The sequence below is a fragment of the Tachysurus fulvidraco genome, chromosome 18, assembly GCF_022655615.1.
Source record: "Tachysurus fulvidraco isolate hzauxx_2018 chromosome 18, HZAU_PFXX_2.0, whole genome shotgun sequence".
Classification (NCBI taxonomy): Eukaryota; Metazoa; Chordata; class Actinopteri; order Siluriformes; family Bagridae; genus Tachysurus; species Tachysurus fulvidraco.
Genome location: NC_062535.1, coordinates 17659844 through 17685746, shown reverse-complemented (window position 1 = coordinate 17685746; position 25903 = coordinate 17659844). Strand labels below are relative to the sequence as shown.

At 40.2% G+C, this 25903-nt stretch overlaps 2 protein-coding genes across 15 annotated transcripts in view; both read right to left on the bottom strand.

Moving 5' to 3' along the window:
* Positions 1-66: 66 nt before the first annotated feature.
* Positions 67-9358, bottom strand: metrnlb (meteorin like, glial cell differentiation regulator b). Its single transcript, XM_047803615.1, has 4 exons — positions 9088-9358; positions 5210-5610; positions 1970-2029; positions 67-1583 (listed from the first exon to the last, which is right to left on the bottom strand). Exons 1-4 carry the CDS (start codon positions 9177-9179, stop codon positions 1228-1230), a joined length of 909 nt encoding a protein of 302 aa, XP_047659571.1. The 5' UTR covers positions 9180-9358; the 3' UTR covers positions 67-1227.
* A 1541-nt stretch (positions 9359-10899) lies between these two features.
* Positions 10900-25903, bottom strand: part of b3gntl1 (UDP-GlcNAc:betaGal beta-1,3-N-acetylglucosaminyltransferase-like 1) — a 16404-nt gene continuing 1400 nt past the window's right edge. For 2 of the 14 annotated variants that reach the window (XM_027136406.2, XM_027136405.2), the window contains exons 3-12: positions 25647-25746; positions 25276-25340; positions 22543-22608; positions 19496-19591; positions 17346-17441; positions 15983-16107; positions 13291-13426; positions 12782-12850; positions 12553-12627; positions 10900-12215 (exon numbers count right to left, since the gene is read on the bottom strand). In XM_027136406.2, the coding sequence (XP_026992207.2) occupies positions 12135-12215; positions 12553-12627; positions 12782-12850; positions 13291-13426; positions 15983-16107; positions 17346-17441; positions 19496-19591; positions 22543-22608; positions 25276-25340; positions 25647-25746 (909 nt within the window). In that variant the 3' untranslated portion in view covers positions 10900-12134. The other 12 variants (XM_027136403.2, XM_027136404.2, XM_027136407.2 and 9 more) reach the window with 11 other exon arrangements.

The window sequence follows — 25903 nt, the reverse complement described above, 5'->3', positions numbered from 1 at the left end:
ACAATGCACTTACTTTATGAGTGCCAATAGTTTTGCCCGTAGTTTATAAACAGATGAATTTCACACTTTTAATTTTTTAATGTGTTTTATTCACATTGGCTGAGAGAAAACATTTTGTTCAGTCACACACATACAAAGATAGGCACAAACAATAAAGAACTTAAAACTCAGTCAAGAGAATCGACTGAACTATACAGAAAGCTTTCTAACAAAAGCAGCAACAAACGTCCTCTCAACGTACAACAGGACTGACATCAAAAACAGAAACATCCTCAAATATCATCACATTTCTCATCATCATACATAACATTCAGCTTCAACAGTCCATCATCATAAACTGTTTACTTGTTGAGTTATTAATGCACATGTTGTCTGATGTAACTGACGTTTCAATCTGAGATCATTTACACTTCTCATTCGTAGAGAATAAGGAACCTAGTTGGATTCGTACAGGATGTATTTTTATGACAGCCCAGGTATACACAAACATAAGAGGTCACACACATCAACATACACACACCCTTTTCCTCCGAACAGCGTGGCATGATACAGCTCTAACTGAGCACTGCACACCATGTCAGTTTAATGGTGGCCTTGTGGGTAGGAGTTTTCTGGAGGTTGTGGTTACTAATAATTAACATCATGAGCAAACTTTTACCTGAAAAATTTATATCTACAACTTCTCTCTGATTGTGTCAGACCTATTATATGATGGGCCTCCTACAGTTATGTAAAGTTGTTAGTTGTTAGATTTGTTCATCCAGACTCTACTACAGCCGTAGCTATATTACGGCCTAAATTTCCCATGATTTGTATAAAGATAAATGAATAAGTAAATAAAAATTATCAATTCAGCTCACTTGTGTGTCATCCTGTCATCCATATTACTCCAGGTACTACAATTCATATTACTCTATTATTACTGTAAATAGACAGATGAGCGGTACCTCGATTGTGTAAACTGAAAGCGGTTCTTTAGTTTCGGTTCCGTTCATCTGGCAAAAAATTTGGAACGGTGCAGCATGCAGAATCGAGCTGTGCCGTAACACACTGTCCAGTGGAAAAGCTTTAATAGTGCTCTCAGCCTTAGACTTTGGGTCTTTAGATCTACAAACAACACACAGTGTGCTGTTTATACAACCCCAAAAATATAACTTTGCAAGAACTAAAGACCAATACATTTTGATTTTCTGACCACAAAAACGATTGTGCATGTGATCTGTGTTCTCAGTTCATGTCCATATGGCAGGGGTTACTTCCTGATTCTACAGCAGCCTGGTACATCAGTAAAAAGTCATGATACCGAGGAGTGCATCCAAGCCACGCCTCGCCAAACCTCACGGCTCCTGTGAACAGAAACTCCTCAAGCCCTGCCGGCTTCCACACCCCAAAATCTGGTCCCTGCCCCACCTGTATGCCGCAATTCCGTGGGACCATTATGTGTCCTGACCACCTGCTGCGCCCGCGTCCCTCAAACACACGCCGCTTTTGGCGATACAGACGACTCACTGACACCAACATCGACGTTTGCTGTTCATCATCACTGCCCTCCCTGATGATGGACTCGATGCTGCCCCTCACCACTGACATAAAGAAATAAAAAGTAAAAAAGTGAGAGGTGGGTATACGGGTGTGCAGGTACATATAAGACGTAGGTTTTGGCAGCTTTTCAGTCCCTGATATCAGTTCCTGATATATTGATTAAAAAATACTTTTTTTGTTCTTTGACCTTGCTGGATTTGCCTCAGTCATCACTTGCAGCAATAATAATGCCATAAGTCTTAATTTAATCTAATCAGTGTATTATTGAGTTCGGAGCCCAGAAGAAAAAACCTTACACGCTACTGATGAGAGTAAAATAAAAAAAAAATAGAGAAAAACTATGATGAAGAACACAGGAGATTGTGGAAAAGATAAAAAAAAGCTAGAAGTGAAAAAGTGCTGGTGGAGTTAAGAGATGACGTCATACCAAAGTCACCGGTGCAGACGGCCATGAGGATCTCATCATCGGTGCAGGGTTTACACGACTCTGTAACACACGCAAAAACATCGCTCTCATTAACCTGATCAAGACCTTCATCTGATTTGATAATGATCTAATTAAAGCTCCCTCTAAAACTAACACTGACCTTCACCTCAGCAACCAAAAGGAAACCTTTATGTTTGTAAAGAACAGCTGCAGTGTGCAAACTGGGGACCAGCAGCCAAATGTCCCCATTAGGTCAAAAGTATCAGATATTACAATCCTTTTGGGGACAATTGGTCTCTAACAAGATAGAAACTTGTACAGTACAATCACCGTTTCCTTGTTAATTCAGAGAGAACCTTGTAATTTGTAACTTGTAACTTTGTTTAGATGCGTCTGTTTTGTGAGATAAAACACACACACACACACACACACACACACACACACACACACACACACACACACACACACACACACACACACACACACACACTTATAGTGCCAATACTTTTGTTCTAATTGAACAGCTACTATTATTTGTCTTAATTTATGGAATTGTTCTCAAATTGGCTTATTTGATTGTTTTCCTCAGACTGTGTTTTGGCACCAGGGGATGATGGGTAATCTGTGGGACATCTGTGGGATATAGCAGTAGGCATTTTGCTGTAAGCTGAGCGATGCCACGTGGCAGTGATTTCCTGCAAAGTCTGTCTTTCCTGTCTCGCTTCTGATCTTTCCACTCATTCATCCTTCACACTTGTGCATGCACACAGTCACACACACCTCTTTCCACACTGCTCCCTCATTCTTCCTGCACTTTTACTCCATCCTTCCTTTCCCCCTCTTTTCAACACCCTAACTGCTATGTGTGTGTGTCCTGGGGTGTTTACAGGATGAGGGTTTGGAAAGGGGTGTATTGTTTTTTTTAACTCCCTACAATGTAGTGTTTTTCTGTGTGTGTGTGTGTGTGTGTGTGTGTGTGTGAGTGTGAGTGTGTGATTGACTGTCTAACTATTTAGAGTCAGAACAGAGAACAAGGAAATCTGGAAGGGTTTGAAGTACCAAGACTAATGCACATCAAACGCGCGCGCACACACACACACACACACACAGGTAGAGTTTAGAGTTACACTTCAGTGTCCTCCTTTGCAACCCCCACTTCTTTATTTTTTTACTAATCCCTGGTCACACAGTCAATGAATGTGTGTGTGTGTGTGTGTGTGTGTGTGTGTGTGTGTGTGTGTGTGTGTGTGTGTGTGTGTGTGTGTGTGTGTGTGTGTATGTGTTTTACTGTTCAAAAATTAAAACCTCTTACAAAGTTAATTTATTTTACACAATTTTACATACTCATCTACCCCCTCCCCCCACCACACACTCTCTCTCTCTCTCTCTCTCTCTCTCTCTCTCTCTCTCTCTCTCTCTCTCTCTCTCTCTCTCTCTCTAAAGGAATCTGATGTCCCACTGAGCTAAAGTAAGTAAAGCTAACAGGTGAAGCCTGAAGAACCTCCATATTGTATTTTATTTAATTTGTGTGTGTGTGTGTGTGTGTGTGTGTGTGTGTGTGTGTGTGTAAAGCTCACAGGGTAGCTAGCTAAATAAACTTTTCCAACTCGATTTATTAGACCAAAATAAACCTTATGCCATAGCAGAGCTGATTCCTGGTTTGTGTGTGAGGTGGAGTCTCTTGTGTGAGTGCTGTGAGCAGTCAGAGGTGAACTGTAGGTTCTCCCACATCTCCAGGACAGAGGAGTTTACACTTCTGTGCAGAAATGTGATTCCAGCTTAACAATCTGACTTATTGATCTGAAGCCCGACGTGCTCCAACGTGGTGTCCATGAGCCAGTGTTAATATTTTAGCGTGTGTACAGTTTCAGAGAGACTTTAAAACCAGAACATGAGAAGCACTTTTGTTTCACTGTTTTGATTCCAGACATGGAGTAAACGTGACATTTGAACCCTGCTGGATTTGATACAAAGCTGCCTTTCATTACATGTGGTACAAGTCGACCAATCAACGGCAATCAAACGCACCGTTTAACCAATCATGTTTAATCAAGTAAACTGGGTGCTCATGTGGAACAGGATGCCGTGATTGGCAGCAAGAGAGAGAGACCTGACCCCAGCTGGACCTTCTGATTACACTGTTTATTATTTTATGTCACTTAGAACATAAAGGTTAGGGAGAGGTATGTGTGTGTGTGTGTGTGTGTGTGTGTGGGTACTCATTTTTCAGGGCTCTGTCTAGTCTCTGGCTTTAAAAACTCTCCCCTTTCCCTCCTTCTTTCTTTCCAACCCCCGTCTCTCTTTGATCATTTCCAGCTCGTCTCTCTCTCTCTCTCTCTCTCTCTCTCTCTCTCTCTCTCTCTTTCTCTCTCTTTCTCCCCCGTCTTTCACCTCTCACATCAGCTGGGTGTGGAGTTACACTCTGACGTCTCTAATCAGCACGACCAAAGTTGTTATCGGGTTGTTATTCATGAGACAAAACACAGGGATGCAGACGGACAGCAATCAGCTTGCAAACGTACATCGAGGATGAAACGTCTACAACCTCGAGCTGCTTATCGAAAAACTGCTACACATTTACACTGCAGGAAAAAAACCAACACCACAAACCCCTCATCTCCTAGTGAACTTGGGTTAGTCTTTGTTTCTGTGAGATTTTTCCACTTTGTGCCTCAATGTCAAATCTACAGCATCAAAAATAACTTTACAGATCACTAAAAAATATTCATTACTCAGCTCCAAAGGCAAACATGGAGGCATGTGGGTTTTTCCATACTTTCTTATGCAGGGTTAAAACGGAGAAACTGAGCACTTTATTTGTGAAACCGATCAGTCTGAAACTGGTAAATGTTAATAAAGTAAATAAAGTAATTAAAGTACTGCACTTTTACAGAAAGATGCCATTTTCTTTTCTTTTATTTGACTGATTTCTCCTGCAGCCTGTTGTCTAAAACAGAACCCGATTTGATCACCACACAAAACAAGATTCTGTGGATCATTTTTAAGCTCTAGGATTAAATCTTGCTCAAAGACTCTTGCTTTAATAACTTTTGATAAAGTTTGTGTATTAGCATTCTGGTATACTATGTACTTTATATTTAGGTGAATATACTGACCATTTAAATTGACAGCTAACTGTAGACTAATAATAACAAACCTGACTAAAAGACAGACAACACTGGGCTGTTGATGCTGACACTGATGTAAATGTAGTGTCGTTTGTGCCAAACCCCAGATTACCTGTGGGTGAAATCGTCTCTCCTGCCGTGTCTCTCTCTCCTCTGATCAGCTCGTACTGGAACGCCGTGACTCTCTTGCTGATGTCTGTGTGTGTGGAGGCCTGAACGAACAGCGCTCCCTCGTCGAGGCTAAAGCAGCGGACACGGCCGGCCGCCTGCTCTTCCTCACTCAGCAGCATGCGCATCACTCCTGCGCGCTCCACGAACATGCTGGCACCGAGGGAATCAGCTCGGGGCTTCACACAGGCGCTCAGTCGAGAGTCAGCACCTGCTTCAGGAAACGTGTTGGGTCTGAGGTTCACGATGATGGCACCGGTGGGGTAAAGCCACTCCAGAGAACCCTCAGAGCAACGCAGGTACACCTGCTCTACATCCCGTGCGTGAGCTTCATGAGTCAGACCACTGCAGACACCAAGAGAAAAAGTGGGTTCAGGGAGGAAACACTGCATGTACTGCATTTATTGGAAATAATCAACCACAGGGTGGTGTGATGAAATACAGTCACACCCTGAAGTGTATCCAAGTCTTTTACTCCATCATTATTAATGTTTTAAAACAACATACTATTTACAGAGTTCCAGCGCAACCACCAATAAACCTCTTACTTTACGTCACAGCAGCTATAACAGTTCCCTCACTAACCTCCCTCACGTATGTCACGTTTTCAATGAATTCCCACTTCCCTGTGAATGAGCCATTAATGTAAAGAGCTAATGAATCAGAGCGAGAGCATTGATATAAACCTGCACTACTCTCAGAGCTGCTGCTCCAGAGAATGAATCAACACCTGACCACAAATCAGAGGCCAGAGCCAGATCTCAGCAGCGACGTGGTGATTAAGTGATCACACATTTCATTCATCAGGAATGTGAAACGTCTGTCATTATACTTTACCTTGACTTCTGTTAAAGTGTTACAAATGCAGTTAGGGGTTAATATCGACCTGATGAGCCAATAAATAAATAATTAAATCTGTGCTAAGATGAAGCAAAAATAGAAAAAAAAGAGAGAAAGGGGCAGAGAGAGTGAGACAGAGAGTGAGACAGAGGGAGAGAGAGAAAGAGAGTGTGATAGAGAGAGAGAGTGAGTGTGACAGAGAGAGAGAGAGAGAGAGAGAGAGAGAGTGTGACAGAGAAAGAGAGAGAGAGAGAAAGAGTGAGTGAGTGTGACAGAGAGAGTGAGAAAGAGAGAGTGTGAGAGAGAGTGTGAGAGAGAGAGAGAGTTTTCTGAACACTTGGAGAAGGTTTACAGCTCTAAACAACCCTGAAGCTTTACCATGTTTCTATTGTTGCGATTTTAAAGAAATGTTAATAAACAGAGATTTTTCATGACATTACATTCTGTCTAAATGAGAAGTGTAGCTTCTACTACTAAACTTTTTTTATAGTAAACTTTATAAATCGTGTCACAATGTTATAGGAACTTTATTTCTGTAAAGTTTCCTTCCTACAAATTGTCAAATTCTTTACTAAACCTTCTGAAAACTTTCTTTATCAGCTGCCTTCTAAAGCCTCTGTGACTCTCATGCTTTGCTTTGTTCTGTTGTTTTTGGACCATAGAAGAGCGATCAAAGCTAAGCGTGTGCACTCGGTCTGATTTATATTGTAGCAGCGTAATTGAGCCCGGGGTGAAGGAGGGTCGGCACACAGTCTTTATGGAGATCAGAGATAAAATATTAACCAGGAAGCTCAAAGTCTCACCTCAGATGCCAAGACACACACACACTCACACACAGGTCCTTCCATTCTATTAGTAACTTTGAAATACACAATGATGATTTGTTCATGATATCCGAAGGCATGAGATAAATTACTCTAATGGTCTGTATATGATGGAAAAAATTTTTTATCTTAATTTGATTATATTCTTCTTTTTAATATTGCAAACATAAACACAAATCAATAAATATTCAGAAAATATTTTAGTTTATTTCCCACTTAATAACCAGCTTAAATTCTCACGGAGATTTATTATACTAATCAGTATTTATTTTATTCTAAACGTATTTTGTTATATTTATTTGACATATTAATTTAATATTTTAAAGACTGTATTCGATCTGATTAACAATCTCCTCCCTCTGTTCTTTCCATCCACCAGGAAAGACCTGAATAAACAAGTTAACAGCGATGCCTGCGCCCCCTTCCTGTAGCTCGTCGTTAGAGGTTTGCTTTCGTGTCTAATCACGGTCATTAAATCATTTCTCTGGACCCAATTAAATCAACTGAAGTCAGGGTGGTTTAATGGAGCCCAGATTGGAGGGGTAAGATCAGAGAGAGGGGCAGAAGGGGGGAAGAACTGAAATAAAACTGAGACTTTAATGAAAACAAATGGTGTCAATTAAACTTTTTTTTTTTACAGTTCTGCAGTAGTTTGGAACCTTAGATCAATAAACACTGAAAATCTACAGCCTTATCATTGTGTTTCATTGTTATTTGGCCAAACATTTTTATTTAAACGCAATTACCATTGAGGTAAACAACAAGGATACACGGTAGGTGTTAAGAACAGGAAACAAAGCTTCGACACCGTAACACACTCACACCGTTTATAAGCTCATGTGTTAATGACCTGAGGAGTGTGAAGAACACAGGAAGCACAAACAGGAACAGAACCTCTAAACACTCATCCTGTTGGTCTCTAAACCTCAACATGACCTCGGTTTGGTTTTAATATAAAGGGAGTGAGATACAATGTCATCACACGTCACAAAGACACCAACCATTGAATGAACACCGGCTTTTAATACGCTGTGAATGAAAACATTGAGACTGCACAATAAATAAATATTACGATTTGATTCCAGGAAGGAATTAAGCCTTAAGTCTTCATCATTTTGTTCTTAAGATAAACTCATTAAGGTGATACGCAGAACCCCAATAACAAGAGGTTCTTCAGAACACACTACTGAGAAATAAATGAACTAAACTGTCCTTGTATTTGTTACGGTTCATGTATGTTTGTGCTTGAACCAGCTGGTGAATAATAACAGGTAACATACTGTTATTATTCTCTTATAATCCACCATTACGTTCCCTCCAGAACAGTACACTGATGAAGTCTGGCTTTGTTGATTCTCTCACTGACTTTCACAACTTTTCAATCAAATAAGCCCCGCCCCCAGTGTACATTAGTAAGATGTGATGAAATAGGATTAGATTTGTCTGGATTCTGATCCCACATGATCAGGAAGTGATGATACCGCTTAGGGGGTTTCCTGATTTCCCCTCGGAACACACACAAGCTAAATGTTCTCAAAAACTGTGTAAAAATTCTGGATTTACCCTTTTTTCTACCATAAAAGTATGTTTGAGCAGTAAAACACTACAATATGCAGAGGATGTGAGTAGTTCTTTAACAGTACAGAACAGAACAGAAGAGTATAGAACAATATAGTAGAGAAGAGAACTGAACAGAACAGTGAAGAAGAGAACAGTACAGGACAGAAGAGAACAGTACAGAAGAGAAGAGAACAGTACAGTACAATACAGTACAGAAGAGAACAGTACAGTACAAATGAGAACAGTACAGAACAGTACAGTACAGAAGAGAACAGTACAGAACAGAAGAGAACAGTACAGAACAGTACAGTACAGAAGAGAACAGTACAGAACAGTACAGAAGAGCACAGTACAGAACAATACAGAAGAGAACAGTACAGTACAGTACAGAAGAGAACAGTACAGTACAGAAGAGCACAGTACAGAACAGTACAGTACAGAAGAGAACAGTACAGTACAGAAGAGCACAGTACAGAACAGTACAGTACAGAAGAGAACAGTACAGTACAATACAGAACAGAAGAGAACAGTACAGTACAGTACAATTCAGAACAGAACAGTATAGTATAGAACAGTACAGAACAGTACAGTACAGTACCTTCCTCTCCAGCTGCACTGGTCACTGGAGTACTGCGCAGCTGCGCTCCTGCATAAACACGCTAACAGGATCGCGCAAATCATCATCTTCATCCTCCTTTTGCACGTTTGAAAACCTGTCTATATGAATAAGATAAAATAAAATAACTTTACTCCGCTCTCCGCGACAAAAACGCCAAACTCTTGGAAAAGTTCATCTCGTTCCCAGCGCGCGCGAGGCAAGAGCCATGCACAGCGTGTGTGTGTGTGTGTGTGTGTGTGTGTGTGTGTAAAACCTCCCACCCGTGTTAAAACCACGCCTTCCTTCGGATTCAGTCCCGAAGAGCTCGGATAAGAGAGACGTATTACTCTAATTAGTGTCCGAAAATAAAGCGCAGCTGAGTGTGTGTGTGTGTGTGTGTGCGTGCGTGCGTGCGTGTGTGTGTGTGTGTGTGTGTGTGCGTGCGTTCGTATGTGTGTCTGAAGACGTATCAGATTTTACTTGAGTTAAACATAACACACTCCATAATCTCCTTTAATGTCTAGTCTACAAAATATAAAGTGAACAATAATAAGATTCATTAATAATAAAAACTTCATAAGTACAAAGTAATAATTACTGATATTAAATACATTAAATAGGTAAAAGTACGACAAACGATTAAAAGTATGTGCACCCCATATATATATATATATATATATATATATATATATATATATATATATATATATATATATATATATTCAATTCAAGTTTATTTGTATAGCGCTTTTTACAATAGACATTGTCTCAAAGCAGCTTTACAGAACATAAACATAGAGCAGAAGGTAAACATAAGGAATAATAAAAGAAAAAGAATTAACAGAATAAAAAATTTAAGATGTATATAGTTCACAATGTGTATGCATTTATCCCCCTATGAGCGAGTCTGAGGTGACTCAGGCAGCAGTGGCAAGGAAAAACTCCCTTAAATTGGTAAAGGAAGAAACTTTGAGAGGAACCGGACTCAAGGGGGACCCATCCTCATATGGGAAACACTGGGGTGTGATTGTAATATACAGTCAAACAATGTGGTATTGGTGTAAGGGTCATGGACTTCAGATCTCCTTAGTATCACAGAGTCTAACCGGAGATGTCTCAGGATTCTTAGAGTCAGGATTCTTAGAGTTCACCATTTAATTCTACTAAATGGTATCGGTCTGACAGGTAGGATCTAAACCAACTTAAAGCCTGCCCATGAATACCTGTGTAATTTTGTAAGCGATCTAGAAGAATGTTGTGGTCTATAGTGTCAAATGCAGCACTAAGGTCAAGTAGAACTAATAAGGACATACAGTCTTGGTCCAAAGCTAAGAACAAGTCATTTGTAACTTTAACAAGTGCTGTTTCTGTGCTGTGGTGGGGCCTGAAACCTGACTGAAACTCTTCAAGGATGTTGCTCTCCTGTAAGAAGGAGCTCAATATATATGGTTATCTTCCCTAAAAGTCTCTGTGTCTGTAACATTACACTAATCTTCACAGGAACTAAGAGACTCAGACACTGTTCCATCATGACAATCCATGGTGTGGAGGTAAAGGTTGCAGTGAAGAACTTGAGCGTCCTGCACTGAGCCCTGACTCTGACTCAACACCACTGAACACCTTTGGGATGAACTGGAGTCTCATCAAATCATAACATCAGAGTCTGATCTCACTGATGCTCTGTAGCTGCATGATTACTAATCCCCACAACTACACACTAATAAATACATACAATAATATATCTATTATAAATATAATATTTATTTATAGTCCAAAGTAAACAAATACAACAATAATAATAATGTATTAGAGTAAGTTCAGACTGTATCTTTATTGGCTCGTATATAAAAGATAAAAATGAACTGAATTCATGAACTTACAGACATAAGGAGCTTACAGACATAAGGAAAGGTAATTAAGATAAAAATGTAAATAAATTGATATATTTGTTTACGGAGAAAAACAATTTGTGAATGTGATGAAACTGAAGAGGCTGAAACTGAGACTCGAGCAGCAACTCAGCACAAGACTCAATCACAGTGAATGGAGAGCAGATTTGGGCTGGTTCCATGTTTTAATTTGATAACCGACACACACTCGCCTGGGCACTCTGTCTCTTGGTGTGTGTGTGTGTGTGTGTGTGTGTGAGTGTGTGTGTGTTAGAGAGCTCAGGAGCAGGTGGCGCTGTGTTTTTCCCGTGAGAAAATGGCGCAAAGAGCAGCGACGTAACCGAGTCACCACATTCCACCACATGACACAATTTAGTGAAATGCTGCAAAGAGCAAACACACACACACACACACACACACACACACACACACACACACACACACACACACACACACTCAATCCAAGAGACAGAGTGCTCAGGCGAGTGTGTGTCGGTTATCAAAATAATAAAAATTTTAGGTAATAATATTGTAGCTTAATAGACATACTGCAAAGAACAGTGCCTAATTTCTTCACACACACACACACACACACACACACACACACACACACACACACACACACACACACACACACACACACTTGAGAAAAAAAAGATCATAAACATTCTTGTCATTTTGTATTTCTATCTTAATGGGGACATTTGATCCATAAAAAGGCTGCTGCATCTCACACACACAAACACACGCACACACGCACACACGCACACACACACACACGAACGTGGCTGCTGACCTCAGATAATGACTTAACACAACACACACATTCCTCTGTCTGTCTCCTATCCACAAAGGCCTGAGTTTCAACACACACACACACACACACACACACACACACACACACACACACACACACACACACACACACACACACACACAGATAACAGGATGAATGAATGTTTTGAGGTTTAGAGAAAAGTAAACAGTAAAAGCACACTGACCAATAAAAGCTGCTCTTTAGTCTCTGCACTTATCAGCTACATACAGTAACACTGAGCAAACACCCCCCCCCCACACACACATCTTCTCTGCATCTCTTTTTGATCTGTCTGCCATGTTGTCTTCATCTGTCACTCACGCCTTCTTTCTGTCCATCAGTTAGTTGAAGTGATAATAATCCAGTCCTTCTGTTAAAGAGAGAGAGAGCAGCGTCTCCTCCAAAACACCGCCGGTCATATCCTAAATATGAGAGAGAGAGAGAGAGAGAGAGAGAGAGAGAGAGAGTGAGTGAGTGAGAGACAGAGAGAATTGTTTTTTTAAGTCCTCACAATATTCAGAATTCCTGATGTGTATGTGTTTGTTGTTTTCTCATAATGAATGGTGTGTGTGTATTTAGGGGGTAGAGGACATTCATCTGGAGGAGAGTCATCAGGAAGACATTTTATGCCTGACTTCATCCATTTCCTGTCTGCTCAGAAAATCTGTGTGTGACATCTTAATGGTAATAATAGCATTATTATGTAGTTTAGACACACACACAAACACTCACTCACACATACACACGCACAGTACTCACCAGTTTTACACACACAATAAATGGAGGTGATGAATCTCTGTAGTGCAGCACAGGGATTTGCGGTTTGGGTCGTTCCTGTTTAGGCAAAAAAAATATGCATTTGATTTTTAGACTTTTCTGAAGACCAAATGTAACAATCATGTTAAAAAGACAACGATTAATTAATAACATTTATTATATTTTTCTCAACACACACACACGTTAGAGTGATGGAGTTGTGTGTATGTACCTTTGATTCCTCATATGTGTAGAAGCCCTTTTTAATTTTGTTCTCGTCTACATCGCAGAATGCTTTCACCTGACACACACACACATACACACACGCCACATACGTCAGGCATTTTGATAATCATGAGGATTCCGCAAACAACTTAACACACACACAGATCCATATTTGTAAGCAGATGATTTTGTGTGTGTGTGTGTGTGTGACACAGTAACAGCTGTTATAGTAATGAATGAAAATAAACACTGAACTATTACACACACATAAATAACTGAAAACACACTTGAATACCTAAAGCGAGCTACGGTGAGATTCTAGGGTTGCTATTAGATGCAGTAATCCACACGTAAGTGCCCCTAGTGAACTCCTTCTGAATACAGGAGGTTATTACTAGCTAACGTTTGCTGAACAGAACAACAAACTGAGAAACAATTATTTTGTGCTGTCTGGAAATCAGTTTGGTTGAACATCTGTAAGGTGCAGCTACGCTCTTTACTGCTATTGACTCGTACCTTCTTCTGATTGGTCAATGTCAAACTGCGGTAAAGTTTCCTTCCCTGTTTCCCAGCGTTCCATATGGTGAAGGAATCCCACTGTCCAATCACTCTCTCCTGTAAGAAGTCCACTCGGAGGTTCCAGATGGTTTCCCTGTACATACAACACCAGAGACTTCATGTAACACCAACACAACCTGCACTGCAGCTACACAACAACATCAAGTTTATTAGACCTTCGAATTGTGACTGTGCCAAAGTTTCTCTCAGAAAAACAATATTTTTTCCCTTCTTTCTTTCCAACTCACATTCGAGGCATCGTCTCCATTTCTTCCATTAAACGTCCACTAGTTTTGATTAAAGCTAGCATACATGCTAATATTATTGTACAAATGCTGGCTTACAAATTAATTAACAATTCAATTTAAGTTCCTATTTTCATTCAGCTAGCTACGGAAACGCAAGCAAACCAGATGTGTGATGAAAAAAGGGTCATTTTTATTTTTAAATCTTGCTAGTCATATTTTTGCTAACATTTTATCAAGCGTTGTGTTTTTATGCACATTTCTTCAAAAAGAAATAAGATTATTTACATCAAGCAGAAGGAGAGAAAGAAAAGGAGGAGAGAAGGAAAATAGAGAGAGAAAGAAAATGAGGAGAGAAGGAAAATAGAGACAGAAGGAAAAGGAGGAGAGAATGAAAATAGAGTGAAGGAAAAGGAGGATCTGTCCTTCAGGTTATTTAAAGAAATACTCGACTTCCTTTACACAAGTCTTCTGACTGGGAGTCATTAGTCCTCGGAACAGAGTGTAATAAGGGTGCGCGCGCGCACACACACACACACACACACACACACACCATGAGAGGGCTTTTTTAACAAGTGACCTCCACATGCCACAGATTCAGTACGCAGGAGTGAACATTCCAGTCATGCCGAGAAGATTCCTGGTATTCCGAAAGATTTCACCTTGTTAAAATTCCTGATTCCTCAAATCTAGTAGGATTTTTAATTTTGCATCAAGCAAAACATTTAGATTTTCTCTGGACCTGGTGTGCAGGTTGTTGGAGAAAGGAAGATGATGACGGTCATGAATGTTGGAGACACTGTGCTGCTCCTATAGGGCAGAACTACAGGTCTTCATCCCTGCTGCTGGGAGACTCTCCAACCAAGCAGCACCGCTCCCAGTAGAACATCCACAAACTGGACCATCCAGCTTTGGGGATTCTTTACATCATACAGGGAATGTGCAGTAACACAAGTACACCGAATACTAACAGTTTGTCTGTTTTTAGAATCAGATCACATTTTATTATAATTATAATTATTATTATTACTTTATATCTTTATAACAGACTGAAAATGATTGCGATTATTGTATATATATAATCAATTTTTTTTAATCCTGTAATTTTCTTATTTAGTTGTTTATATGTTTTATGTGAAGTCTTTTTAAGTCTCTATATAATATTTCTTAGAATTTTAAGTCACCTTGTTTTTTTCTTTAGCTGTTATACCTTTGCGGTTTAACTACTGGGAAGAATAAAGGATTATCTTCTCATATATTATCATTTCTATATTGTTAGGATTAAAATGCTGACTACTGACAGCTGTAAATATCACTTAAATATATTGAGATAAACTTTGTTACATCAGAAAAAAATAAAATAAAATAAAAAAATTCAGGCCACTAACATTTTTATCCTCCCAATTTCTACGGCATATATCATAATCTGAAGAAAGAAAATGTGAATATCAGCTCATGCCACACACACACAGATGGAAACGTCTGTTTTTATTCTTGTTGTAATTCTTACTGACTCATTTTAATTAGATTTTTGCAAGAACATGAAAAGAAGCATATGGTAATCATCTGCAGAGAAACAGATGTTTATGCTCTTTAAATGACCAAAGACACACACACATACTCTCACTCACTCACACACACACACACACACTCACACACACTCACACACACACACACACACAGAGAGAACAATAGAATTGATTGAGAAAGTTTTAATTTCTGTCCAGCATCAGTGAGTCATCATAGAGAACTGGACTTTTACTCTAACTTCATATCCTCTCTCTCTCTCTGTTTGTCTCTCCCTCTCTGTCTGTCTCCCTCTCTCTCGTCTCTGTCTCTTTCTCACTCTGAAATCATTTAATGGAAGAAGTCTCCAGTGTAAAAGCAGTGTCAGTCTGAGGTCATATGGCTGATCACACAGTTGTGTAGTGTTAAATGTTGCAGCATTAAATACTTCTGTTTTAATTACAGTCGATATAAGGTCATGATCCAAACTTGGGCTTCAGGAGAGCTTTATGTGCAGAAGTCCATTTTTTATCCCTTTGTTATTCAGAGATTAGACATTCCAGGTTAGGAGGTTTAAATTTATTGCTTGTACAACATTGATATTCAGTGGAGCACAATGCCGAGCTAGCACAGAGCTGAGCACTTCAGGGTTATAGCTCTTGGCTGAGGGCCACACAGCGGCTGTCTGCAGTCCTGGGATTTAAATTCACAACCTTCCATTTGGCGAGTGTCAGAGATTCCCTGAGGAGGCCAGAAAAATAGAAGCCTCTTGACCATGAACCTTTTCCAGTTGAGGTCAGGACTGAGGGTTTAAATGTCTCCTTGTGATGGCATTTGGTCTTGGTGTCAAGCTCCATTTAGCTCTGTGTGAGTGTGTGTGTTTGTGTGTGTATACTTACTCCAGTACAGTGTGTGTTGCCGCCTGCTCATGGTAGCGATAAATCAGCAAACACTCGTCCACCCTGATCAATCCCCCTCCCTGCCGAAGGCTCTGGTAGAACCACAGCAAATCCTCTGGAACCCCCTGAACGAAAAAGTGGGAGGTGCTTGAGAAAGGAAAATAAGCTCTGATTGGTTGATACAGTGTGACTCTTGAGGGTATTTGCATTGAGAATTTGACACGGTTGGTCAAGTGTTAAGCCGTTTTTGGAACCTGGGGCAGTCCAGATCCCAACAGTCTGAGGTTTTGCTTTAACTGATCTCAGGCATGACTGCACTGTGGAGGAAACTGATCCATTCCCTGGGGGTGGGGCATCGAATAAGGTGATTTATACTGAAGTGAAATGAAGTAAAACAATTTCCTTCACCAGCAGCAGGTTGCTTTATAGGCAAGTTTTTTTTTTTAAATCCAGAGTGAAGCGAATATCAAGCTGTAGGTGAGCTGCAGAAATGCAGGTTAACACACGCTAACACTGCGTTTCAATCACAAAGATACGATGAGTAAAAACATTGACTCTTCATCTTGAGAAAGTTTTCTATTCTGCCAGTTCATTTTTGAAGTCAAATCAACATGGCCGCCCTTAAAAGCCTACAGTTCTGATTCTTTCATATTAAGGTTTGGGCTCTATATCGATTCATATGCAAGCACAGTGCTTGATTAAATCTGTGACACTGACTCTTAACTGCAACTCATTAACGCTAGCATTATCATAGTTTGTGAAGGTTTAAACTTGACAAATGAGCTTCATGTCTTCTGATAGCACAAAGAAAAGACACACGTTTTTGGAGGCATCCATTTTTTTTTTTAACTAAACTACACTAATTGGAGAATGACTTAACATCATGAACACTTCCATGGCACCAGGAAGGCAGCAGCTGTAGAAGTTGAGTAAGTTTCATTTACGTTTAATTCAAAAATGGTTTCATTATATCTACAGTGCTAACGTTAATGATTAAACCCGTGTAGTCATTTCCTGCTTGTGTTAGCGGCATAGAAATAAAGCTTTGTTTTCTATCATGCTGCAATCATGGAGGGACTTCCGGATACAGATGCTATCTCACTGCTCAGTCTTTTATACTCCACTTATTTCAGCCAGGCTTTTAATCTACGTGATGAGTCTCTGCAAAGGAGGAGGAGAAATTCAGAGGAGAAATCCCCTTTAGCAACCATTTGTTCTGCCATTTGTTCAGCATCATGGTGCCAGAAAGCGACGTGTCCTGTGAAGACCTGCGTCATTTACGTGGAACTTTTTTGGATGAAATTCCAAAAAAGTCCAGAATTGATCCTGGTTCAGAATGAAAGGATTTGAACCTCAGACTCACCTTCCCTCCTTCATCAAAAGGGCCGACTTTCTGGAACCAAAGACGTGAGCAGAACCATGTCGGCATGACAACCGTCGGTCCGTGAGAGGTGTAAACCTGAAATGTGACAGGATCCTGCATATAGTTATGTAATTTTATACACACACACACACACACACACACACACACACACACACACACACACACACACACAAACACACACACAGTGAAATACCGTCCAGATACACAGGGCTTTCGTAAGGTATGTGCTGATGACTAATTCCCAGGTCATAAAATATCCATAGCTAATATTTTTCAGATGAATCCTGACCACTGTGCAATTCAGCTTATTACAGGGATACAGTGTATCGTATTTCTCACCGTGTGTGTGTGTGTGTGTGTGAAGGAGATAGAGAGAGCAGGTTTTAGCCTTTTGCCAAACCAAATGTTCCCAGGATTTAATTGAAGCAGAATCTAAATAGACTTTATTAAAAATGTGAGAGATATTTCCAGCGCAGTGGAACACAGAGGGTTAAAAGTGTCAAAGTGAAGCTATAAGAAGTCGAAAGAATGTGGTGGCTGCGGTTACGGTTTTATTAACGCAGCACTGTTTTGAAACTGCTGATGTGTGAAAGCTGTTGACCTCTGGAAACCGTGTGTGTGTGTGTGTAATGTTTTTTAAACTCTGTAGATCTTCCTGTTTCAGACACGATGTGAGTAAACACAGGACAGGGTTTTAATCAGGAAGTCAAACCTGTTAAATGGACGACAGCTTCTGCGGCTCTCCACGTAAATGTCAGAGTGGCTAATTCCACAGTTTCAATGGTCTGAGGAAACCAAAACTGAACTCTTCAGCCTCCTGAATGCCAAACCTTACATCTGGAGGAAAACCAGGCAGCTGAACAATTTCCAGGGATTTTTTTCTCAGCAGCAGCAACTGGGAGTTTTGTCAAAAACATGGAAAAGATGAACCTGAAGAAAAAGCCCAGGAGCTCAGCTCAGGATGATCAAAACTATGACCCCCAAACACAGCCAAGATAAGGTAGGAGTGGCTTCTGGACTGTCTGAATGTCCCCGAGGGCCCTGAGCCTGACCCTGAACGTCACTGAACACCGCTATAGAGAGCCTTAATGACTGGAACAGAGACGCTTCTCATCCAACCTGACAGAGCTTTAGAAGATCCATAAATCCAGGTGTGTTCCAGGTGAAGTCTCTCACATCAGAACCAGTGAACTGACACGTCATTATTATCATTAATATTAACTCCTAATTCATTTATTACTTACATGTTACATAGTAATAATTTCACATATTAACCCATTAATATTTGTTTGCTACATGTTGTGTCATCATCAGAACTGTGCCTTAAATTATGACCTGATTTCTGCTCGTGCTGTTAATGAGCCGTCAGACAGAAATTAAAACCTTTACTCACTGAACACAGCAGCTGTCACATGTCTTCCAGTGTGTCTCATACTAAACACTGTATTTGCTTATTCTCCACACACACAGCTGTACCAGACATCCTGTGTGTGTGTATGTGTGTGTGGAAACAGCAGTCTCCAGGTCCACGTCCTGTTTCCAGTGACCTTTGACTCCATGGCACGCGACCTCTCAAATCATAATATGACGCACCCTTTTCCTCACACACACACACACACACACACACACACACACACACACACACACACACACACACACACACACACATCCTGATGCAAGCACACTCAAAATAGGGCAAAGGAAGATGAAAGGTGACCATCGGCACTTCCTGAAGATAAATAGCAATAAATCAAACACAACACCCACTCAACAATCATAGTAAAAGAGTGTGTGTGTGTGTGTGTGTGTGTGTGTGTGTGTGTGTGTGTGTGTGTGTGTGTGTGAGAGAGAGAGAGAGAGTGTGAGTGTGTTGTTTTGAGAGTTCTGGCAGGTGTTTTTTTTTCATTCGCAGCTCGCTCTCATTATCAGGGTGTGCTCTTTGTTCATGAATCCAATAATTCAATGGATTGTTTATGTTTTTCTTCTTTGCCACTAACTCACTTGTGATTCTGTAAACTATTTCTATTAAAATGTTCTTCTGATGGAAGCAGTCTTGTGTGTGTATGTGTGTGTGTGTGTGTGTGTGTGTGTGTGTGTGTATGTGCGTGTGTGTGTGTGTGTGTGTGTACCTGCATGAGCAGTTGCTCTGGACTGAGTGTGTTGATCCACCTGGTGTAGCGCTCAGTGGAACCTTCTGGAATTCGCCTCACCTGACAACCAACAATCTACAACACACAAGAACGAAGAGTTTTAATCCCACAAGAACGAAGAGTTTTACCTTTTTTTTTTCTTGCCCAGTATGTCTTGGTGTCAAACATAGTACTAACCTGAGGTAAAAACCTGAACTAACGTGAGGTACAAACCTGAACTAACCTGAGGTAAAAACATAAACTAACCTGAGGTAAAAACCTGAGGTAAAAACCTGAACTAACCTGAGCTAAAAACCTGAGGTAAAAACCTGAACTAACCTGAGCTAAAAACCTGAACTAACCTGAGGTAAAAACATGAACTAACCTGAGGTAAAACCCTGAACTAACCTGAGCTAAAAACCTGAGGTAAAAACCTGAACTAACCTGAGCTAAAAACCTGAACTAACCTGAGGTAAAAACATGAACTAACCTGAGGTAAAACCCTGAACTAACCTGAGGTAAAAACCTGAACTAACCTGAGGAAAAAACATGAACTAACCTGAGGTAAAAACCTGAACTAACCTGAGCTAAAAACCTGAGGTAAAAACCTGAACTAACCTGAGCTAAAAACCTGAACTAACCTGAGGTAAAAACCTGAACTAACCTGAGCTAAAAACCTGAACTAACCTGAGATAAAAACTTGAACTAACCTGAGGTAAAACCCTGAACTAACCTGAGGTAAAAACCTGAACTAACCTGAGGTAAAAACCTGAACTAACCTGAGATAAAAACTTGAACTAACCTGAGGTAAAAACCTGAACTAACCTGAGGTAAAAACCTGAACTAACCTGAGCTAAAAACCTGAACTAACCTGAGCTAAAAACCTGAACTAACCTAAGGTAAAAACCTGAGGTAAAAACCTGAACTAACCTGAGCTAAAAACCTGAGTTAAAAACCTGAATTAACCTGAGGTAAAAACATGAACTAATCTGAGGAAAAAACATGAACTAACATGAGAAAAAAACATAAACTAACTTGAGGTAAAAACATGAGGTAAAAACCTGAACTAACCTGAGGTAAAAACCTGAGTTAAAAATCTGAACTAACCTGAGGTAAAAACATGAACTAACCTGAGGTAAAAACCTGAACTAACCTGAGGTAAAGCCTGAGGTAAAAACCTGAACTAACCTGAGCTAAAAACCTGAACTAACCTGAGCTAAAAACCTGAACTAACCTGAGGAAAAAACATGAACTAACCTGAGGTAAAAACCTGAGGTAAAAACCTGAACTAACCTGAGGTAAAAAACTGAACTAACCTGAGGTAAAAACATGAACTAACCTGAGATAAAAACTTGAACTAACCTGAGGTAAAAACCTGAGGTAAAAACCTGAACTAACCTGAGGTAAAAACCTGAAGTAAAAACCTGAGGTAAAAACATGAACTAACCTGAGCTAAAAACCTGAAATAACCTGAGCTAAAAACATGAACTAACCTAAGGTAAAAACCTGAGGTAAAAACCTGAACTAACCTGAGGTAAAGCCTGAGGTAAAAACCTGAACTAACCTGAGGTAAAAACCTGAACTAACCTAAGGTTAAAAACCTGAACTAACCTGAGGTAAAAACCTGAACTAACCTGAGGTAAAAACCTGAACTAACCTGAGGTAAAAACCTGAGCTAAAAACCTGAACTAACCTGAGGTAAAAACCTGAACTAACCTGAGGTAAAAACCTGAACTAACCTGAGCTAAAAACCTGAGTTAAAAACCTGAACTAACCTGAGCTAAAAACATGAACTAACCTGAGGAAAAAACATGAACTAACCTGAGGTAAAAACCTGAACTAACCTGAGGTAAAAACCTGAGTTAAAAATCTGAACTAACCTGAGGTAAAAACATGAACTAACCTTAGGTAAAAACCTGAACTAACCTGAGGTAAAAACCTGAACTAACCTGAGGTAAAAACCTGAACTAACCTAAGGTTAAAAACCTGAACTAACCTGAGGTAAAAACCTGAACTAACCTGAGGTAAAAACCTGAACTAACCTGAGCTAAAAACCTGAGGTAAAAACCTGAGCTAAAAACCTGAACTAACCTGAGCTAAAAACCTGAGGTAAAAACCTGAACTAACCTGAGGTAAAAACCTGAACTAACCTGAGGTAAAAACCTGAACTAACCTGAGGTAAAAACCTGAACTAACCTGAGGTAAAAACCGGAACTAACCTGAGGTTAAAAACCTGAACTAACCTAAGGTAAAAACCTGAGGTAATTTATGAGGATATGCTGTCAAAATTCAAATCAACATGCTCCATATCTGTGCAGGATTAGAATGGTGTCCTGAAGAATTACAATAAGGCATTTAAAGCAACACTCGTTGTTCTGTCTCTTCATTCTGCTTTTCTCTTAATGGATGGAATTATAGCTGGAGGTGGTAATGAGCACCATCATAAAACCCAACCACAGAAAGTTCCCCAGATTCCAGACAATTTTCAGATTCAAGGGCTTTTCACCAAGCTGCTCTGCTGACACGGCAGGGATGTGGGACGTACACACACACACACACACGCACGCACACACAGGCACACGCGCACACACACACACAAACACAAGTAAAGTTTAGTTCAACTTAAATCTAATGAGCTTCCGGAGAGCTCTGAGTCAGGTGTTAATTGTTAGCCATTAGAAAAACCATGATTTAACCCTTTAGATCCACTGAGCAGTTCACTGGCCATATTAAAAAGGTTTTTTTGTAAAGTTTCTGAGCTTCTTGCGGTGATTATATGTAAAATGTTGTTTAAGATAAAAAGGTGTATTTTGAATACAGAGCTTTCAAGGACACACATTTCAGAATGGTTTTCTATAAAGGCTTCAAAAGTACTTATCACTGGTTCTTCAACCCACACTTTCAACTACATTACCATCCATCCATCCATCCATCTACCATCCCATCTGTCACTCTCTTCACCCATCCATCCAGCCAGCTAGCCATCTCTTAGCACATCAATTTTCACATACACCCATCCATGTACAGTATATTTATGAACAACTCACAGTATTGGGGTTCAGAACAGCAGGTTCATACTGCAGTCTCACTCTCTGGGGCATCATGACGTCATCCTGAAACACACACACACACGACCAGATGTATCTTAAACTAATGTGAACATTAACACATTTACTCTATAGCAGTCTAGAACAGCTGTACATACACAACAACAGACTTTAAAGTGGTTTGTAAACAAGTGATTTGTTCAATTCAAACACTATCCCTTTTCTGGATACCTTTTATTTTCAACTAAATAAAAAACACAGTTTTAAAAATGTCTCCAGCGCTTATGTTGCTTGAAGTTCACGACCCATTCAGACTGTGATAACAGTCTACAACTACATGCTCTTACCCAAAACCTCCAGCCATGAATCCAAACAGATTAGCAACAATGTACTCAAAGCATAATACTAAGATGTGCTGAGGTTCAGAAACAATACACCAGTTAAATTCAATAACAAAACTCTTCCTTTACCTCTCGATATATGTAACAAGATTCATCTTCACAGTTTTAGCCTAAATTATGAGTAAAACCTGAAGACACAATGACTAGCATCCACCAGCAGTTAAACACAGCAGGAGTGTGTGTCTGTGTTGTGTCTGGTAGCTGTGAAAGAGGTCGAAGGTCATGACTTTTGTTTGTTCACTTAAAGCCCAGACACTTAAAACAACAATTGAACTCGACTTTCAACTGCTTCTGCATTTCAGCTGCTCCGTCACTCACTTTCACTGATGCACACTATTTTTAATCAATTACACATACAGGAAAGGAAAGACAGAAAAATGATGATACAACAAATGATAAACTCATGATATGCCATTAAATAAATCTAAACACAAAATCTGGACTATTACAACACAACCACCCAAATAATCTATCTGAGTGATTCTCAATCCTGTTCCAGGAGAACCAGTAGTCTTGCACAAGCTGGTGTTTTCCTCTAAATCCACTTAACTTATCAGCTAACAAACCCTGACTAGCTTGAGCTAAGTGAATTAGCAAAGGTGCCAGGTTTGAGAAACATTGTTGTAGATAAAAAAGTAAAACATTTGGTGCGTCTCGTGTTCCATAGAAGAGTAAAATGAGGTCTTGCCAAAGCTCCCCAAGGAACCTAGTGCTGTTGCAAGTTCTCTAATAAAATGAGGTCAAGTTTAGACCTCAGTTCAAGCTGTATAAAGAGTTTCTACATCTCTGGAGCTTGAGTTCACACAATGTCCTACTTGATTTCAGAATCTTCCATCAGCAATCGACCCTTCATGAAAAACTGTCCTGCAGAAAGTTCACATTAAAATGCCAATATGAAGATCTAGTTGGAAAATCTGACCCTCTCACTGTGACGAAGCCCAGCTGCTGCTCAGAATATCCCACTTGTTGATTCTGCTCTAAAATATTTGGACACAGTCCAACTGCGCAGCAATCAGTTTCATCAATAAACCCATTAGCCGACCGACGGTGTAATGTTTTCCTGAAGAACCCATAGTTTCAGGTGTTTGTCTGATGGCCATGTCATGGAGAACGTTGGTCCACAGGCTAGAACACATTACATCTGCTACATAAACCCTCATTGTTTTGCTCCCGTGAGGCACTTTAGCAACATTTTACTGGACTGAAATGGTTGTGAAAATTAAACGTGAGAATGTTTCGCTTCTCTCCATCCTGAGCCTGGCAGCAAGGAACGTTGTGACTCATAGCTGGAGCAAATGTAGAGCTGGGTGAAGAGAAGCAGATGCAGCAGTGAGCAGTGTGTTACTCAATCTCCATGTCTTACTCAACCTCCATACACACACATGCGCGCACACACACACATGCGCGCACACACACACACACACATGCGCGCACACACACACATGCGCGCACACACGCACACATGCGCGCACACACGCACACACACTCACACACATATTCTAGTTTAGTGAATATACCTAACTTGTATCTAAGTTGACAGCAGGCAGACGAACCACAGTCAGTAACTTTACACATACAGAGTGAACAGGTGAACCTCTAATTATGTCTTTATCCCTGACACACACACACGCATACACAAACACACACATACACACCTTCACACTTGGTCCATTTCAAACAAATTTGGTTTTGTCAAACTGACCTGAAGACAGACAGACAGACAGACAGACAAACACACACACACACAGATTCCTGCATATGTAAAACATTTACAGGTACTCTGATTTCTTCATGAACCTGTGCGCGTGTGTGTTCATGTGTGGTGTGTGTGTGAGCGCATACGAGTGTGCGTGTGTCTCTATTTTGGCTAACGTGCCCTGGTTTCATAACACACACACACACAATGTATTGTATGATATATGCTTTCTGGCATGTTTTTGAGAACTTGAAGTTGGCAGGCGTTTGTGTTTGTGTGTGTGTGTGTGTGGGTGTGTGTAAGACATCTGCGATGGATATCAGAGATATCACAGTGATTCAAGCCATTTCTTTCCCAAGTGTCAGCACAAAAGAGCCAGATATTTTCTACTGGCTTACATGCGCGCGCGCACACACACACACACACACACACACACACACACACACACACAGAGAGAGAACATGTTACTGTAATCTTTTTTCTGGCAGATTGGTAAAACACTGAACTGCAAGAGACACCTGCTTCAACACAACTACACAGATCCACTCGATGTGCACACTGACACACACAAACACACACACACACACACACACACACACACACACACACACACACACACACACACACACCACTCACCGCATCCTGAAAGCAAAGATATTGTCCAGAGCTTTGAGCAACAGCTTTGTTTTTGGCAAATCCAACTGAGGAAAGAAAAACACATGAGTGCTAAAGTGTGTGTGTGTGTGTCTGTGTGCATGTGTGTGTGATACCAATCTTAGAGCTTCTATTTTCTTTCTATATAAATTATGGCTGGGAGATTCAACAATACACCGATATATCATTCAAGACAAAAGAATCTGAAAATCTCTATTAATGATTGATGTCTGTGATGTGATGATGTCATAGAGTTTAACACTGAGTGCAGGGTTAGAGCCTGAGGCAGGCACACACACACACACACACACACACACACACACACACACACACACAGACACAGACACACACACCTCCTCTTGGTCTGTCTGTGTTATGGCCAGATATCACCATGGTAACGCCTCTCATCCTCATCCTCGCTCTCCAGCTTTCAGCAATCTCTCTGGAGTTATCCTGAAATGTATTTAATTCCAATCTATAAAAATTCACAGCGTGTTTACTAGACACCTGTCCCAGATTTGTACATAACAAAAACAGAGTTAAATGAATTATTTAATGATAATCATTTTAAAACACTTCCATTTGCGATATAAAGTTCAGAACAGATTTC

Excerpts from the sequence above, each read along its gene's own strand:
- metrnlb (XM_047803615.1), bottom strand. The coding sequence starts at position 9,179 with ATGAAGATGATGATTTGCGCGATCCTGTTAGCGTGTTTATGCAGGAGC. Across the intron at positions 5,611-9,087 it reads CAGTGCAGCTGGAGAGGAAG|TGGTCTGACTCATGAAGCTC; the intron begins GTACTGTACTGT and ends TGGTGTCTGCAG. Across the intron at positions 1,584-1,969 it reads CGTCTGCACCGGTGACTTTG|TGGTGAGGGGCAGCATCGAG; the intron begins GTATGACGTCAT and ends TCTTTATGTCAG.